Raw genomic sequence first — 19,287 nt, forward strand, 5'->3', positions numbered from 1 at the left:
TGTCTTACATCGGCATTTAGGCCTTGCCGGAATGCGGTGAGTAATGTAGTCTCATTCCAGCCACTAGCGGCCGCCAGGGTGCGAAACTGGAGTGTGTAGACACTGACGGAACTACTGCCTTGGCGTAGATTGAACAGCTGATCGGGCACAGAAAGCTCTGAGGCGGTTTGGCCAAAAACCTCCTTAAAGTGAGCGATGAAGGCTGAGAGTGATGTGGTTATGGAAGCATTAGCTTGCCATAGGGATTGAGCCCACTGTAGAGCGCGACCAGACAGTAGAGATATGATGAACGCCACTCGGGCGCGATCGTTGGTGAACTGGTGAGACTGCATTTCAAAATAGAGTGGTACCTGCAAGATGAACCCGCTGCAATCCTCACCCTCGTGGGTCGAGCCATGGGACTGGCAGAGGCAGCAGGTGAGGTCGCGGATGCAGTGAGCAGGAGGGATTGACGTGCTGCGTGAACGAGGTCGGCAGGAATGTCTGATCGTGTAGCAGATGTGGAGGGCTGGAGAGACAGACGAACAGCGTTAACCAGTTCAACAAAAGGATCGGATGGCCGATCAGCGGGAGTCTCCGTGGAGCTCTGCATTTTAAGGTCTGGTCTTCTGTCACACAACAGAAGGAGGCAGACAGGTGAGTATAAGAAACAGTCTTTATTGAGCAGAGGCACGGAATGGAGTAGGAAATGACTAGAGGATCCAAGGCAGACTTAGCTGATAGTAATGGGAAAGTCTCTCCTTTGAAGAGGAGTGGACACGATGCAGATGAAGGGTAGATGATAGATCCTGGATGACAGAAGCTGGGCAGAGTTCCAAGGCAATGGTAAGTATCAGGTAAGGAGTCTGTAGAGTACGTATAGACGAGACCAGACAAGGGTTTGCAGGAGAGGTGGTTCTTTATAGTGACTGTGTTGAGGTGCAGGTGCCTTGAATCAGAACTCTGGGGAAAGTGGCCGAGTGGGTGGAGCATGTTGATCTGGTGACGATGGGTGGCAATTAGTCTGTGATGGTTGTGACATCATCGCTGTCATAAATGATACTTATTACGACATACAGTAAACTTTTCATATCAGCAAGCAATAATCCATAAAAAAAAAAAAAAAAAAAAATTATCCCCACAAAAGTACCACATCACCGAGATTTTTGGTGGTGTAAATTTGTTCTGAAGAAATATTTTCAGGTGTTCTATCAGCTTTTACATGCTTAAATCTGCATATTTTTTTTATTTATCTTTACAAATGCCTGTTTTTTTTTTAAAGGGGTCATATAATGCCATTTTTGTACAAGCTAATATGATTCTTTAGGGTCTAAATTGAAAGTTTGTAATATCCTTTAATTAAAAATTCTCATTAGTATTGTAAGAAAACACTCATTTTACCTGATCAAAAACAGCTCTGTTTTCAGCACACCGTTTTAGTGCGTGTGTTTTTAAATGCTAATGAGCTTTGCTCGCCCCGCCCCTCTGTTCTGTGGGGCGTTTTTGACGACAACACGTGGAGTGTTGCCTTGACAACAGTTGAGGGTATATTTTAAAGAATGGCAGCGGGAGTCTCTGAGGATACTGTGCAACCGTATCAATTCGAACCGGAGTCGGACCCGGAACAGGATGACGGCCCCGAAGAAGTTCGACAATTAAGGCTCGAACGGGACATTTCTGAATGGTTGGTTAACGTAATGTCACTTTTATCTATTTTTGTGTGTACTGTCAGGTAGAGTAGTGAGATACGAACGCTGGGTTTACTGATACGTTAGTTCATTGACAGATTGATGTTACAGCTAATGGTCATGAAAAATAAATTTGGTAAATGTAGGCTTGTCAGTGATGCGTAACGTTATCTATGCAGTGTTAGGTACAACTCTCAGGGCGGAAACCATTAATTTTCATGCAGTTATAACTTTTTTATTTATTAAAATTTTTTACATTACTTCTTAACAGACACCGTTATAAACCATCTACAAAAGTAAGCTTAGTGTAGTGTTATCATGTTAACTTTAATACCTCGTACACAGTTTGTAATAACACAATAACCATAACGTTTTGTTCATTATAAACATGGGATTATTAATTATATTGAGAACGTCAGAATAGAAAACATGCATGTACCCTGAATGTAAACATTAGCCACATACATCGTGAAGCGTGCTAGCGATTTGCAAAGATTAATATAAAGGTTAATTAAACGTTACACTCACTTCTTCTGGAGGTTCAGCAGGAACACGAATAGTTGGTACAGATTCTTTTTTCAGGAGCAGCTTCTTAGCAAAACCAGCTTTATACTGACCTTCATTTATAAAGCAGTCTGGTGAAAATGATTCGCGCAAACATGAAAACATTGACGTTGCTCGTGGGGAATATTCCTTCAAAAGCAAAACTCAGCCACTGCGTCTTCAGCGGTTCGGACTTAGGAACATCAAAATGACTGCTGTGTTCATTATTGCACCCGAGAACAGAACACCACAATCGCTTAGACACCATTCTGCTCATAGACAGCTCCAGCGTATATCAACAATGACGTGCGGACTATGATTGACAGCTCGCTCACGAGCAAGGGCGGGTCTGTGTTGAAACACTGCTGTCAATCAACCATCGTGGGAGGGCGTCCGACCGTGTGGCGTCTGCGGTCGAACGGCTTGATTTGAGACAGGGTAAAACAAATAAGGAGATTAAAAAAAAAAACACTGGATGGATTTTTATCATTTTATGATGGTTGTGTACAGGCACTGCTAACACACATTTCAGTACAATCAACTTGTAAAAGTGCATGTACCATTATATGACCCCTTTAACCTTTTAAATGTATGCATCATCTTTCATATCAAATTACTACAATGAATCAAATTCAATATACACTATTGGGCTGTTACCAGTCAGATTAAATAATTTACACAGAATTACAACTGCAATAAATAAGGCTATGAGATTAATTTTTAAAATATATTTATAAACATGCAAATAAGAAATGTTGGGGGGGAAATGCATGTTTTATTACTAAACTACCAGTAGGTGGCGGTAGGTCACTTAATGAGCGAGTCAGTCATTAATTCTACAGATTCTTCAAAATGCTGAATCATTCAAGAGGTCCTCGCTGCAGCCTGTAGCACGATGACGTACCGATGACGTCAGATCCAATACGTATTGGATGTTCAACGTGCATGCGCATAGTGGGGCTGTCACTGAAGCTAGTATTTACAGGTGCTGGTCATATAATTAGAATATCATCAAAAAGTTGATTTCACTAATTCCATTCAAAAAGTGAAACTTCTATATTATATTCATTCATTACACACAGACTGATATATTTCAAATGTTTATTTCTTTTAATTGTGATGATTAGAGCTTACAGCTCATGAAAGTCAAAAATCAGTATCTCAAAATATTAGAATATTTACATTTGAGTTTGAATAAATGACCATCCCTACAGTATAAATTCTGGGTATCTCGTTCTTTGAAACCACAATAATGGGGAAGACTGCTGACTTGGCAATGATCCAGAAGACGAACATTGACACCCTCCACAAAGAGGGTAAGTCACAGAAGGTCATTACTGAAAGGTGTGGCTGATTACAGAGTGCTGTATCAAAGCATATTAAATGCAAAGTTGACTGGAAGGAAGAATTTGGGTTGGAAAAGGTGCACAAGCAACAGGGATGAGCGCAAACTTGAGAATACAGTCAAGCAAAGCCGATTCAAACACTTGTGAGAGCTTCACAAGGAGAGAACTGAAGCTGGAGTCAGTGCATCAAGAGTCACCACGCTCGGACATCTTCAGGAAAAGGGCTACCAAGCCACTTCTGAACCAGAGACAAAGTCAGAAGCATCTCACCTGGGCTGTGGAGAAAAACTGGACTGTTGCTCAGTGGTCCAAAGTCCTCTTTTCAGATGAAAGTAAATTTTACATTTCATTTGGAAATCAAGGTCCCAGAGTCTGAAGGAAGAGTGGAGAGGCACAGAATCCATGTTGCTTGAAGTCCAGTGTGAAGTTTCCACAGTCAGTGATGATTTGGGCTGCCATGTCATCTGCTGGTGTTGGTCCACTGTGTTTTCTGAGGTCCACAGTCAATGCAGCCATCTACCAGGAAATTTTAGAGCACTTCATGCTTCCTTCTGTTGACAAGCTTTATGGAGATGCTGATTTCATTTTCCAGCAGGACTTGGCACCTGCCCACACTGCCAAAGGTACCAAAAGCTGGTTCAATGACCATGGTGTTACTGTGCTTGATTGGCCAGCAAACTCGCCTGACCCAGACCCAACAATGCAGATGAGCTGAAGGCCACTATCAGAGCAACCTGGGCTCTCATAACACCTGAGCAGTGCAACAGACTGATCGACTCCATGCCATTTTTTTATTATTTGGTTCGTTTTGGAAATAAAAATCTACCAATTACAATTTAAGTTAGTTTGTTCTTTATGAAAAAAAATGGGGTGTAACTATTGTATTTTTTCCTCTGATAGTCTTATAGGTCTGTCAATAATTTCAGTTCAGTTCATGAATCAAATATTTTTCGTTCTCACTCTCTGTGGTATATGTGACAGAGTATAAAAGTTATAGGCCTACTAAAATATGCGGACATCTTTTTTATACCGTATAAAAATAAAAACAATCCTGTCAGTCGGGGTTCCGTTAGTAAATCCCATGTCCAACAAATAAATACACACACGGTCAGGGATAAGGCATATCAACACAAAGATGATAATTTCAATTTTTTTGTGTGTTATATGCAAGTGAAATCCCCAGAGTATTTTGTATTGTATCAGACGATAGTGTGAAAATAAACGAACAAAATATTTCTTTGACCTGATTGAGGCGTTATTAGCGAGGTAAAGTCTAAATATAAATTGAATGGTTGTTTTTTTATTATTGAAAATGTTTGTAATACCTATATTACAATAATATAAAATCTAAATAAACAAAATGGATCGGAATTAATCTAATATCCCCAATTACATTTACTTCATTGTCTGTACAGAGGTTCTGGACAGAAATTCATATTTGACACTGGCATAGAACATACAATAAACAATATACATACAGTTACATATACTAAAACACATGAAACATACATTCCCCTAATTTTATGTAATAAATTTAAATAAACATGATGGATACAATCAAAAAGACATTTAGGCTATTTACAGTGCAACTTCAGCATATCAGTCATTCACAGTGCTTGTTGTATCCTTATAATAATGGATACAACACTGATATATGCTTCCTGGCGATAACATAAAATGCAGGCTATAAAAAAAAAAACCAAAAAAAAAAAACCTTTGAAGTTGTAAAGACGAAAACATTGTGGATGATTTTAATCTTAGACTTTCATCTGGTCTTTGATCTTAGACATTAAAGTTTTTACATTGAAATGTAGGTCATCGCATATTGTAATGTAGGTCAAAAACCCTTGCTACATGTACTGCGTTAGACTTCACTTAGACCAAGTCGTTATACTAAGTCGCTGAGGATAAAAGCGTCTGCAAAATGATTAAATGTAAATAAAAATATGAATTTACTCGAGACCCACTACAGCGCATTCACGTAAAACACTACTACGTAGTGGATATAGTCAAAGGTATTCTATATAGGTAAGGGATAATCAACGACTAGCTGTGCATTAAACGATTTGAATGCACAACGTGGAGGCGAAGAACCGCCATCTTCAAATTGCCATCTTCCACTCAGAATCAAAAATCTGCCTTTAAACTTGAAATGACATTTATCATGCTAATTATCATTATGAACAACGTTGTGATATTTTTTGCCATATCTCTCAGATTTTTTTTTCCTTCCCTTTAAAAGTTAAGTCTTTTGCCATCCTGAATATACACAATGACTTGGTTAGTTGTTTTTTTCATCTTGAATTTAATAGTTTTGTACCTGCTGTTCACACTCACCAACTGAAAACCCCAGCCAGTAAGTTTTAGGAACTCTATTTAATAATATAAAGCCATGCTTAAAAAGGATGTTATAGTCAGAAGTCTGTGATCTCTGACCTGATAATCTCATCCTCTGCCAAAACGTGCTCTATGGGCTGTTGTGGGGAAGCAAGCAGTAAGTCCAGAAACCTGACAGCCCCACAACAAAACAGCACCACCGGCTCCGAGTCAGTAGCTGACAGCACTCTGAGAACGTCAGCTGAAACCTGAAAAAAAGTCAGAAAACAAACATCTTAGATGCTACAGTTCAAATGTTACACTTGGTATTAACATCAGCTTCAGACAATTTATTTGAAATGGTATAACTGGAGTCCAAAATGTTTTTGAAATAGTCCAATAGTTCAACTTTTGGAGGTGTTCGAAAATGCAAGTAGCCACATGGATTTTGCAGTGTAAATGTCAACCATTTAAGATGTATGGAATTATTATGAGGTCTCAAGTTTTTTATAAACGAGAAATGTTAGGGAGGGACGTCTGGACAGAGATCCAGTCAGAATGAATCTCCTGCATGGAAAGGAGGGTAGATGCGCACATTTGAACTGTAGGCTAACTCTCTGATCATAAGTTTGCATACACTTGCTGCACGTCTCAAAACAAATGTCAGCGCCTAGGAGTAAGAAAGTTCAGACATATGGATAAATTTGAAAAGCATGACGACATGAAACGTGCACTTAATGCGGCTCACACAGCCGAATCTTGCACAAAAGCACCTCTCAAACGGCGCACGATTACTGAATTCATTTCTCTCTCGCGTCTTAACGGAGAAATACACACAATTATCTCAAATTGTCAAAAAGTTCACATAAACAGGCGGTTACGTAAACTGTTGGGAGAATATCGGATGTCTCTACCAGTATATTGAATCCATGTGCATTCAGTTTTAAAGGGATAACAGACTAATTTAGCTGCTGTTGTCTATGTCCTTAGTTAATGAATCAACAAAAGAAAGAAAAAAATAAAAATCTAATAAAAATCACTGCTCTTGAATGAATCACTTTAGTAGCCCTAATAAGGATTAATCCAATTTTAATTCATACGTATACTTCAAAGAATGAAGGTTGTTGTATGCAAGGTGTTATAAAGAATGCATATTATATAACCATTGGTATTTTATTTGGCATTTCAAAAGAGTACCGTGTTCTTGTTTCTTAATGAGAAACGGTTTTATTTAATTTTGAGATAAAGACATGTTACGTCTCAAAGCAGTTAAATCTGTGTCTGCACTGATTGTATGTTCAAAGCATTCATATTACCAGATGTTTTCTCCATAATGAGTTCGGAAATTTTAGAGAAATGCTTAAATGCATTACACTAACTAAACCAATTCGATTTTAGTCGACTAAAGCTACTGTAGATTTAGTCGACTAAAACTAGACTAAGACTAAAACAATTCAGATAACTAATATGACTAAAACTAATTTTAGTTCAAAGACTATGACTAAAAGTAAATCAAAATTTTCTGTCAAAATGAACACTGGAGCTGAATGACACCTTTGTCTTCTATAGAGCTGGTTACAGCTGAACTGAACTAGCTCCATAATTGATGAACTTTACAGTTATTGATCTTAACCAAAACTGACTTGAGCTGATTAATAACACTGTCGTCTTTTTAGACCTGCTAGAATTTGAATGCGTCTCATATTTGAAGTTCGCAACGCTGATTTTGCAATGTTCTCGTTTAGTCAAGTCAAGTCAAGTTGAGCTTTATTGTCATTCCGCTACATGCGGGGGCATACAGTGGAACGAAATGTTGTGCCTCACAGGACCACGGTGCTACATAAATACAGGCATACAGCAATGAAGTAAAACAATATAAACCTATACACAACTATCCTACTGATAGATTTGACTATAAATATACTATATATAAAAAATGTTTTACCTATACATAAACTAAAAAAAACAAGCAATACAAACTATACGAGTGCTTCAGATAAATACTGTACATGTGCGAAGAGAAACATTGTGAGTCAGCAGCTGGCTGGGGAACAGTGCAGGATGATTTGCAGTGCATGAGCATGTAAACATACATATATTACGGTCTTTTTGTGGGATATGTATACACACAGCAGTGTGTGTGAAAAGTGTCAACTGCGCATAGAGGAGGAGAGTGTGCTACTACAGGTGGTTTGTACAGGCCCACTCACCTGTGTGTAGCACACTTCAATTGCACAAAAAAAGCTCCATAAGTTTCAGATGGTCCATGTTTCAGGAGGTAGGGGGTTTGTATGGGGTTTCAGAGAGGGGCGGGGTGATTTGAGTTCAGGGCTCTCACAGCCTGGGGGAAAAAGCTGTTGAGCAGTCTGGCAGAGCGGGCTCTGATGCTCCGGTACCGTCACGATACTGTTGGCTTTGCTGGAGCATTGTGTGAGGAAAATGTCCAGGATGGAGGGGAGAGGGGCACCGATGATCTTTGCAGCTGTGTTCACTGTCTGCTGGAGGGTCTTGCGGTCTGCTGCGGTACAGTTCCCATACCAGACAGTGATGCAGCTGGTCAGCACACTCTCAATGGTGCCCCTGTAGAAAGTGGTGAGGATGGGTGGAGGGAGACTTGCTCTTTTCAGCCGGCGGAGAAAGTGTAGGCGCTGTTGTGCCTTCTTGGAGAGTGACCTGGTGTTGGTGGTCCAGGTGAGATCCTCTGTGATGTGCACCCCCAGGAATTTAGTGCTGCTGACTCTCTCCACAGGTGAGCTGTCGATGGTCGGTGGGGGGGGTGGTCAACAGAGTTCCTTCTGAAGTCAATCACAACCTCCTTTGTCTTACTCACATTGAGGGACAGGTTGTTAGTGCCACACCATTTCGCCAGCTGTGCCACTTCCTCTCTGTAGTGCGTTTCATCGTTGTTGCTGATGAGACCTACCACTGTTGTGTCATCAGCGAACTTGATGATGTGGTTGGAGCTGGACTTGGCAGTGCAGTCATGGGTCAGCAGCGTGAAGAGCAGCGGGCTGAGCACACAGCCTTGTGGGGCACCTGTGCTCAGTGTGGTAGTGCTCGAGGTGTTGTGGCCGACACGGACTGACTGAGGTCTTCCGGTTAGAAAGTCCAGAATCCAATTACAATTACAGAGGGAATTGTTAAGGCCCAGCAGGTTTAGTTTATTTATGAGTTGTTGTGGGATTATTGTGTTGAATGCTGAGCTGAAGTCAATGAACAGCATTCTAACGTAAGAGTCTTTGTTTTCTAGGTGGGTAAGAGCCAGGTGGAGGGTGGAGGAGATTGCATCGTCTGTAGAGCGGTTTGGACGGTATGCAAACTGGAGCGGGTCGAGTGTGTTGGGGAGGCTGGTTTTGATGTTGTGCATGACTAACCTCTCAAAGCACTTCATTATGATTGGAGTCAGTGCTATGGGACGGTAGTCATTTAGACAGGACACAGGTGATTTCTTTGGTACAGGTATGATTGTTGTGGATTTGAGACGTGGGGACGACTGCCTGGCTCAGCGAGGTGTTGAAGATATCTGTTAGGTCATCTGTCAGCTGTTCAGCACAGTCTTTCAGTACACGGCCAGGTATGTTGTCGGGACCCGCAGCCTTGCGTGGGTTGATCCTAGATAGGGTCTTCCTTACGTCGGCTGGAGACAGACAGAGCGCCTGGTCGTTTGGAGGTGTGGGCAGTTTTTGTGCAGGTGTGTCATTCTGCATTTCAAACCGTGAATAAAAGTGGTTGAGTGTGTCTGGGAGGGATGTGTCGTCATCACAGGCCTGTGGCGGGGGCTTGTAGTCTGTGATGGTCTGAATGGCTTGCCACAGACTCCGTGTGTCTCTGCTGTCTGTGAAGTGATTGTTGATTTTTTGAGCATATGACCGTTTTCCATTTTTGATGCTGCGGGACAGATTGGCTCTTGCTGTTTTGAGGGCTGCTTTATCTCCTGATCTGAAAGCTTCATCTCTGGTCTTTAGCAGCCCACGAACCTCTGCTGTCATCCATGGCTTCTGGTTGGCGCGTGTGGTGATGGTCTTGGTGACTGTCACATCATCAGTGCACTTTTGGATGTAAGCAGTCACAGTTTCAGTGTACTCCTGCAGGTCTGTGTGGTTGTTGTAAGTGACCGCCTCTTTAAACATGTTCCAGTCTGTGTCCTGGAAGCAGTCCTGCAGTGCTGAGGTAGCGTTTTCTGGCCATACCGTGATCTGTTTTCGAACCGGTTTGGCAAGTTTGAGAAGTGGTCTGTATGCTGGGATTAGCATAACAGAGATTTGGTCCGAGTACCCGAGGTGGGGGCGGGGTTTGGCTTTGCGTTCTTTTCTGTTGTGTAAACAAAGTCCAGTGTGTTTTTTCCCCTTGTTGCAAAGTTCACATGTTGGTAGAACTTTGGCAAAACTGTCTTTAAGTTAGCGTGGTTGAAATCACCGGCTATGATGAAAAAGCCGTCAGGGTTGTTTGTTTGTTGTTCGCTGATGGCGCTGTACAGTTCGCGAAGCGCGTCCTTAGCGTTTGCACACGGGGGAATGTAAACCGCGGCAATAACAATGGCCGTGAACTCCCGCGGCAGATAGAACGGTCGACACTTCACAAACAAACTCCACCAGTGATGAACAGTGTTTTGATACTAACGCAGCATTGTTACACCATTCTTTGTTGATATACACACACACACACACACACAAGCCACCGCCGCGAGTCTTACCAGACAGTGATGAATCTCTGTCTGCTCGGTAGCAGGTTAGCCCGTGCAGCTGAATGGCGGAGTCCGGGATGTTGTCGTTTAGCCATGTTTCAGTGTAAACAGACACACAACAATCCCTTGCCTCATGCTGTGTAGATCGACTGAGTTGAATTAAGTCCAGTTTGTTTTCCAGAGAGCGGACGTTTGAGAGCATGAGTGTTGGAAGAGCCGGTCTTGTGGGGTTAGCCCTCAGCCTGGCTCGTATACCTCCGCGCTTCCGTCCTCTCTCACACCGCTTGCGACGCCGCCTTGTGCGGGTAGCGTCAGTAGGCGAGGCCGCGGTCTCGAGGTCCGGCTCCAGCAGTAAACAAAGGCCTCGTAGCTTCTCAGTAGCCGCCGGCGAGAGTTTGTGTTTGTATGTGTTGTCGATATCCAAAAGGCTTTGGCGATCATAGATGTATCCCGGAGTGATCTCCCGATGAATTAGCGGTAAATTGACATTGTTTGGAGACGAACAGACGACATTAAAAGACATAAAAGCACCGTCTTTGGGACCCGGAGAAGCCGCTGCGTCTGAGCGCGCCGCCATCTTGGATATCAAATTATTACTGTAAATTATTACTGTAAAGCTGCTTTATAAGAGTTTGTATTGTATTGTATAAAGCGCAATATAAAGCAACTTGAATTACTCACTCACCCCAGGCTGCGTTTACACTGCAAAGCTTGATGCACAGATCCAATCTTTTAAACCATATCAAATTTTTTGTACTGCCTATTTATACAACACTTAAAAGGGCACCCATGTGAACACAACCACCCTACAATAATAAAAATCCACCCACTCTTCATTTTTTAATCCCCTTTAAACCAAGTCAGTATGCCTGCCGTTTTGCATAACTACGCCTGCCGCATAATAGGTGTCCTTTAAGACAGGACTTGAATCTGATATCAAAAATCGGATTTTTGTGCCAGTGTAAAAGCAGCCCTAGTGTCATTTTAAAACCAAATTCTGGGTTGCTTATTACCAAAGTCCCTTTAAGACAAGTCATGTCACTCGGCGGCCAGCTTTGAAACACCTCTCGGGCATGCAAGTGCAGCTCTTATTACTTTGTATGGGGAATCAAATTCTCCCAAACTGAAATCTGACAACTGTGTCATAAATGTTGTTTCTTTTGGTCAAATAGCGTTATAAAAAGCGTATTTTTCAGGCTAGAACAGCCAGCATGTGCAGTCCTAGGCGCATGTCTCAGAACGCTGACTGTTTCTATAGCATCCGGGACTTCTAACAGCAGCTGCAGTAGCTGCAGGACTTTCCCGATTGGCTCTTTTGCTCAGAAGGCGGGCTTCCCACGATTGAGTGGCCATGTTAAGCGTAGCATTTTTCCCCATTCAAAACTACATGAGTGACACATCTTGGGTATTCTATAGTCTTTGTTATTACCTAAACTTCAGAACACATGGAATATACAGCATGGGTCGCTTGGGAGTATTTTATAATACTTTAAGCTTGAAAGTGGTCACTGGTCACATTTAGTATCATTAAATAAGCACAAGCAGGACATTTTCTTAAATTTCTCATTTTGTTACAAAAAGAAAATTATCATACCACATGAACACCACCTGAGTGAGTAGGCTAAATAATGCCTGACCTTTCATTTTTTTCCTCTATAAGAAGGCCAAATATATTAGCTGTGCTTACACTCACCTAAGCAATCTGTAAGAAATCTGTAATCGGACTAGTAACAGTCAGAATTAAAAAAAAAAAAAAAAAAAAAAAAAATCACACGATACCACGTCAATTAGAATGAATTGGTCAAATCCATCAAATTCGGATTGTAAGGTATGGTTTAAACTAGGGTTGTGCAATAATTCGATAATGATCAATATCGCGATATAATTTTCCTCGATAAAACGATAGAGAAGAGTTTGATAAGCGTTCGATATAATGTTTATGCGCCAAAAGCAGAACGAAACTCATTTGAATTGTGCCACACAGACCGTTTATCCCCGCTGATCAATGTTCAAAACGGCTGCACAGCACAAGCTTAACGGTGCGTTTCCACTGGCACGTATCGAGCACAGCGGAGCGAGCGTTTTCAATTCATTCCCATGGAAGTTGAACTTAAACGCTCAAGCGTAGGGCTGTCGTGATAACCGCAATACGACGAGCATAACCGCAGAGGAATGCAACACCCGCAATATTTCAGTGTTTTCTTTTTCGTAAGGTTACGCCCTTCTTGTTTTACACTTCGTGCATGTGTACTGAATACTAGCAATGATAACAATGTGTTCCATGCTGATTTGCACAGAGGCTCAGCAAATTTGCACTTAACAAGCCTAAAACAGACAGCGCATGAGAGAGAGAGAGTGAGAGAGAGTGAGAGAGAGAGAGAGTGAGAGAGAGAGTGAGAGAGAGAGTGAGAGAGAGTGAGAGAGAGTGAGAGAGAGTGAGAGAGAGTGAGAGAGAGTGAGAGATTACCCACGTCTGTCCTTCAAGCCGAGTCATGTATATTTGTGAATACAGGTTGTCATGTCCAAGGAAAGCGAAATCTGTCTTAGCATCAACGATCTGCTGGTCAGCTGACCCTTTAAAAGTGGCGCTCAAAGTAAAAATGATTTAAACAGCGTGTTTCATTACAAATCTCTGAATGAATCAGCGCTTTTGAACGTGTAGTTGAATGAAGACTCACTCAAAGACTCACTCAAAGACAGTTCCTTGACGCCACCTTGTGGTATAACAATGAAGCTGCACTGACTGACAGCCCGTCTAGAACAGGCAGGTGAAATATCAACAGAAAACGTATCTTGTCAGTCAGATTCGAGGATCAGAACTAACTGTTATATATATATAGGCTAACAATATACTAATGATCTTATTGTCAGGTTTATGTTTTGTTATGTGGACCATTATTTTGTCATTCTCTTTTGTTTACTTCATTTCCTGTTTCAACGCGATTTATTTTCGGTTTCATACATACATATACACATATACATACACATACATATACATATATGTATACACACATATACATATATATAAAAATGCGGTAATACCGCATACCGCGCTATTGAGCCACTCAAAATTACCGCAAGGGAAATTCCTTAACCGCGACAGCCCTACTCACGCGAGTTGAGAGCGGCAAAAAGTTGGGCATTCCTTGACTTTATGCAAATATTGAGCGAAAAACACCGGGCGATAATCAATCGCTGTTAAAATAAGATGATGAAACGCAAACAGGGTGTAAACATTGTTTTCAGAGGCGTGCTCGGCCCTAAATTTGACGCCCCAAAGTAGTGGCGTTGTAGCATTGCCAGCAGCACTGAGCGCAGATTTGACGCTGTAGTGGAAACACACCGTAACTGTGCGTTCACACCAGACGCAACTTGCACGAATAAATCGCGCTATTCGCACATAGTTGGACGCTTGAACATTGAGTTTACTCGCTTCATTCGCGCGTCAAGGTCGGAGGGGCTTCTGCCAGGCGGCTCCAGTCTCATTACACTACACTGGTCCAATCACAAATAACTATTTTTTACTATACTATTGTGTGTGTATTTGCAATAGGATATAATTAGAATGAATGTACAAATGTTTGCCATAAGCAGCCTATTCTGGTCTTAACATAGAAATAATATTTTTATGCAACAAATAGGCTATAAATTATTTATGTTGTATTAATTACCATGTTGTGCACAAAGTAACACAACAAGCAAGATCCTTTTTATTCCCGTTTCTATAAAAGTACGAAGATGTATCGTACAGCTCCGAGTATCCACATACAGCGACGATGATTTTGTCCTCCATGGCCTTTTCGGATTTCTGCCTCCCTCGCAATCACGTCACTACTAGAGAAAGCTCCTGATTGGTTAACGCGGCGCGAATTTTCGCCAAAGTTCAGATTTTTCAACTCGCGGGATTCATGCGAATCACGCGTTAAGCGCGTCAAACGCCCGTAACGCTCAATTCGCGCCGCCTCATAGTGCGTTCACACCAGACGCGAATGAAGCGTTAAGCGCGAATGATTTACATGTTAAGTCATTGCAAAGACGCAAATAGACATCCTGCGGCGCGATTCGCGCGAATGAGGCACGAGTTGAAAAATCTGAACTTTGGCGAAAATTCATGTAGTGACATGATTACGACGTGGCGAGCGGAGGGAATCCCAAACAACAATGGAGGACAAAATAATATATATTATATATTATATATATATATATATATATAGAGAGAGAGAGAGAGAGAGAGACTACAAGCTAGCTAATGCCGGTAAATTGAGCTTATTCGCCATATTTGATCCAAGTCAGCCATTTCGCAACGAGACTGGAGCCGTTCGCCTGGCAGAAGCCCCTCCCATAACGCGAATTCGCGTCTGTTGTGAAGTGAATGTCACGCGCAAATGAAGCGAGTAAACTCAAAATGTTCAAGCGTCCAACTACGCGCGAATAGCGAGATTTATTCGCGCAAGTCACGTCTGGTGTGAACGCACAGTCATTCATGCAAACCGTGCCGCAAGATGTCTATTCGCGTCTTTGCATTGACTTAACATGTAAATCACTCGCACTTAACGCTTCATTCGCATCTGGTGTGAACGCACCTTAAGGCTATACTCGATGCGTCCGCAAGTTTGCTTGGAGTGCACGCAACGTCGTGAATTTGATGCGAAATAAACGCAAAAACTTAAGATTATTTTAATCAGTTTGTACATAAAGAAATTAATTAATCAACTCACTCATCACGCGAGCAATTTTGTACCGGCAATTGACTACTTCAACGGTGATTCCCGATGGTTTTAGAGGAATATTACTCCTCGTCGCCCCCTGTGACTGTCATTTCAAAGAATAGTACAAAAGCGAATGCGACAAGTATAAAAGCCTCGTCCATTTGGGAAGGTGCGTGCGCAGTCAGCAGAGCACGCGAGCGCTAAACAGCGCTGTGAGATCCAGTGAGAAACGCTTGAATTCAGCGATGAACACAAATGACTCTGTGATTTAAGCCAAACAGGAGAAACACTGTGTGCAATGAAAGAGTCAGAAGACTTTTCAATCTACACGTCGCCATCATTTAACATGGATTTACTGTAGTAACACTCACTGCACCATGGCATTGTGGCAGAAATGTGGGAATTGTATTACAGTGGTATATAACTCTAGTATGTATTTGTGATTAAGCTATAGCATGTGTGCATTTATACCGAATATTTTTAGACTACTGTTTTTCATAAAAATAGGCTTCCTAAAACCCATAGTTATATTTTTACCATGGTATTGAGGTGCTATGTGTGGTTTTAACTCTTTATCATGATTTAAATGTATGCTACTATGGGAGACCAATGCTTAATTACAAAAAAATAAATAAAACTTGCTCAGAATAAATTTAACCATATAAAACTGGGGTTGCTTCCATTTTTGCAGGTGTTACTGATTTTGATAAAAATTTATCTCTGCATCCTAACTCAAGCTACTATCAAATGTCCATTTCTAAGAGACGAAAAAAGTGATATTATTATTACTATTATTAATATTATCAGGCAACCCAAACCTGTTTCTTGATTTGAAACAATATTACTTAGAACATGCAGAAACTAAGAAATTATTTTTTTCTATTTAGTTATTTATTTTAAGGAAAATTAATGGTCTGGTTTCTACAACTTTCACTTTAGAGCAAAAAACTGGCTTTAAACTTGAAAGAAACAAACATTTGACATTTATCGTGATAATTATCGATATCGACTGATATGAAAAAAAAATTATTGTGATAATTTTAGACATATCGCCAAGCCCTAGTTTAAATCTTTTTATAATCTGTTCAATAGGACATGTAAACCCTTGATCGGATTGAGAACTGAAACTAGAAAGTTCTGTAATGTGCAATGACAGTAGATATGTACAAAAGATCAAATCCGACTGGAAGCTTGTGACATAAACGTGCACATCAACTGGATCACTTTATTTAGCGTTCATACACCCGGTGCAATGCGACGCCAGGCGTGACGCAAGCGTTTTTGCTAGTTTCAGCCTGACGCAGTTATTTTTACGTCCAGCGCCATGTTGTTTAAATAGCAAATGCACTTGCGCCGATCTGTTCACCCATGAGCGTGCTGCAGGGCTCGCAAAATTTCAAAATCCCTGGTAGCTCTTCGGGCAGGTACTCTTCAGATTTTGGTGCCAGAACAATTAATTTAACTAGCCCAAATTAAAAAAAAGACGATTTTTTATTTATTTATATATACATACATATACACACAGATACACACACAGTCATGGCCAAAAGTATCTGCATCCTTGGTAAATATGATCAAAGAAGTCTGTAAAAATTAATCTGCATTGTTAATCCTTTTCATCTTTTATTTTTTTTAAAAAAATTCCCAAAAATGTAACCTTTCATTGAATAAGAATTTAAAATGGGGGGAGATTTGCCAGTTTAACAGCTCTAAATTTTCTCCTATAATGCCTGATGAGGTTAGAGAACACCTGACAAGAGATCAGATTCCATTCCTTCATCCAGAATCACTCCAGACCCTTTAGATTCCCAGCTCCATGACGGTGCTTCTTCTCTTCAGTTCACCCCACACATTTTCTATAGGGTTTAGGTCAGAGGACTGGAATGGCCATAGCAGAAGCTTGGTTTTGTGCTCAGTGAAACATTTTTGTGTTGTTTTTGAGGTTTGTGTTTGGATTATTGTACGGTTGGAAGATCCAATTATAAGATTTCTAACAGAGTCAGTCACTTATTGATTTTTTATCTGTTGGTATTTCGTAGAATCCATGATGTAATGTGTCTAAACAAGATAACTTTAACAATATTTAACTTTACTTACTGTTGCTTTAAAAGCCTTTTCCAAGTTGACATCATCTTCTTTCCAAACTCTGACGACCTACAACACAAAAACCATGCCTAAATCAAGTACTTAACATGTGAAATTGAATTGGTCTTCTGGGGAACATCATGTCTGTCTTCTTACCTTGTCATCTGTAACGACCACATATTCCTGAGACTGCGTGTTAAACACAGCGGGGCAAGAGATTATCTGTCCCTGTTTCACTGACCAACTGCCCGTAGCCCTCTGATCAGACACCTAGTCATCAGGAAAAGGTTAAACAGTAATACAAATAACTATCAAATTTCGTACGAAATAACATGTAACGTTACAGAATGGATTAATAGCATATGATGCTGCTGGAGAAATTCCTGGAGTGTGACTGTGTTATTTAGCACTTCGGTTTAACGTGACACGCTGTAGCACCGCGTGCAACAGTTTCTCAGACAGTATTTATATCTAACTCCTTTTACCTTATAAATGGTAATACATCTCGAAGAGTCAGTGACGAGAACATGGTCGATATCTCTACCCTGTTCAACTCCCAGAATCCCAATATTAGAGGAATTTTGCACTGCTCCAACTCCACACAACGTGTATCCTTCATACAGCGCTGCCATGTTTTTCCGTGATTTCTTCTATCGCGAGACTCGTCCCACCGTAAACCCACTTCTTCTTCTTATATTTTACGGCGGATGGTATCCAGCGTATTGGTGCATTACCGCCACCTTCTGCTCCGGAGTGTGGGTTAACAGACTAAATCACCCGCTATCCCTCCTTCCCCCCACGCACACATACATACTCACACACGCATACCTCACCCCTGCGGCTGCCCTGCTTTATAATATTAATACTAATATTAATAATAATAATAATACTTTAACTTCCTCACTATTCCTTTAACTCTTCATATCCTATAAAAAACACTGGTTTCTCTTGAGAAGTTTATAAGAATTCTCGTCTGTGCCCTGTGCTCAACAACCCTTTTAAAGGGATAGTTCACCCAAAAATGAAAATTCTGTCATCATTTACTCACCCTCAAGTAGTTCCAAACCTGTATGAATTTCTTTGTTCTGCCGAACACAAAGGAAGATATTTTGAAGAAAGTTTGTAACCAGGTTGTTTTGGGGCACCATTCACTTCCATAGTAGGAAAAAAAAATACTATGGAAATCAATGGTGCCCCAGAACTGCTATGCTTCCCACATTCTTCAGAATATCTTCCTTTGTGTTCAGCAGAACAAAGACATTCATACAGGTTTGGAACTACTTGAGGGTGAGTAAATGATGACAGAATTTTCATTTTTGGGTGAACTATCCCTTTAATGTACTTTGCTTTCCTGTAGCTCAAATAGTAGAGCATGGCGCTAGCAACGCAAGATCATGGGTTCAATTCCCAGGGAAAGCAAGAGCTGATAAAATGTAAAAATGCAATGCAATGAAAGTCGCTTTGGATAAAAGCGTCTGCTAAATGCATAAATGTAAATGTAATGTGATATGAACCCCTATCTCCCTCAGCTCATTCATCAACACCTCTCTGTGCTCCATACCTATTTCATCTCAATACCACGTTCTACTGACTCCTCTTCCTGACAACCCTCACACATTCCAGTATCATGCTTCCCTATCAATTTAAGTGTTTTATTTAATAGGCAATGTCCCAGTCTTAGCCTAGTTATCACCGTTTCTTCTCTCCGATTTCCACTATCAACAATTTTATGTTTAACATCCCTTTGGATTTGATATAGGTAGTAGTCCATAAATTTCCCTTCTCCATCCCACCTCAATTGCCACTTTTGATTTATTTTCTCCCATATCACACTTTTAACCTATAAAAGTCTACACAAATGTATTTTAAAAACATTGAATGAAGGGTTATTTTCAAATACAGTCAACATTCAGCAATGCTAATGTTGACTAAACTAA

General features: G+C 40.9%; 1 protein-coding gene across 2 annotated transcripts in view; it reads right to left on the bottom strand.

Annotated features, from left to right (window-relative positions):
- The window catches only part of nol11 (nucleolar protein 11), a 50,606-nt gene extending 32,543 nt beyond the window's left edge, over positions 1-18,063 (bottom strand). For both annotated transcript variants that reach the window (XM_058777982.1, XM_058777981.1), the window contains exons 1-4: positions 17,836-18,063; positions 17,507-17,620; positions 17,363-17,419; positions 5,993-6,141 (exon numbers count right to left, since the gene is read on the bottom strand). In XM_058777982.1, coding sequence (XP_058633965.1) covers positions 5,993-6,141; positions 17,363-17,419; positions 17,507-17,620; positions 17,836-17,982 — 467 coding nt within the window. In that variant the 5' untranslated portion in view covers positions 17,983-18,063. The remainder of the gene's footprint in view (positions 1-5,992; positions 6,142-17,362; positions 17,420-17,506; positions 17,621-17,835) is intronic.
- Positions 18,064-19,287: the final 1,224 nt, after the last annotated feature.

This window comes from Onychostoma macrolepis, chromosome 06 (genome assembly GCF_012432095.1).
Source record: "Onychostoma macrolepis isolate SWU-2019 chromosome 06, ASM1243209v1, whole genome shotgun sequence".
Taxonomy (NCBI): domain Eukaryota; kingdom Metazoa; phylum Chordata; class Actinopteri; order Cypriniformes; family Cyprinidae; genus Onychostoma; species Onychostoma macrolepis.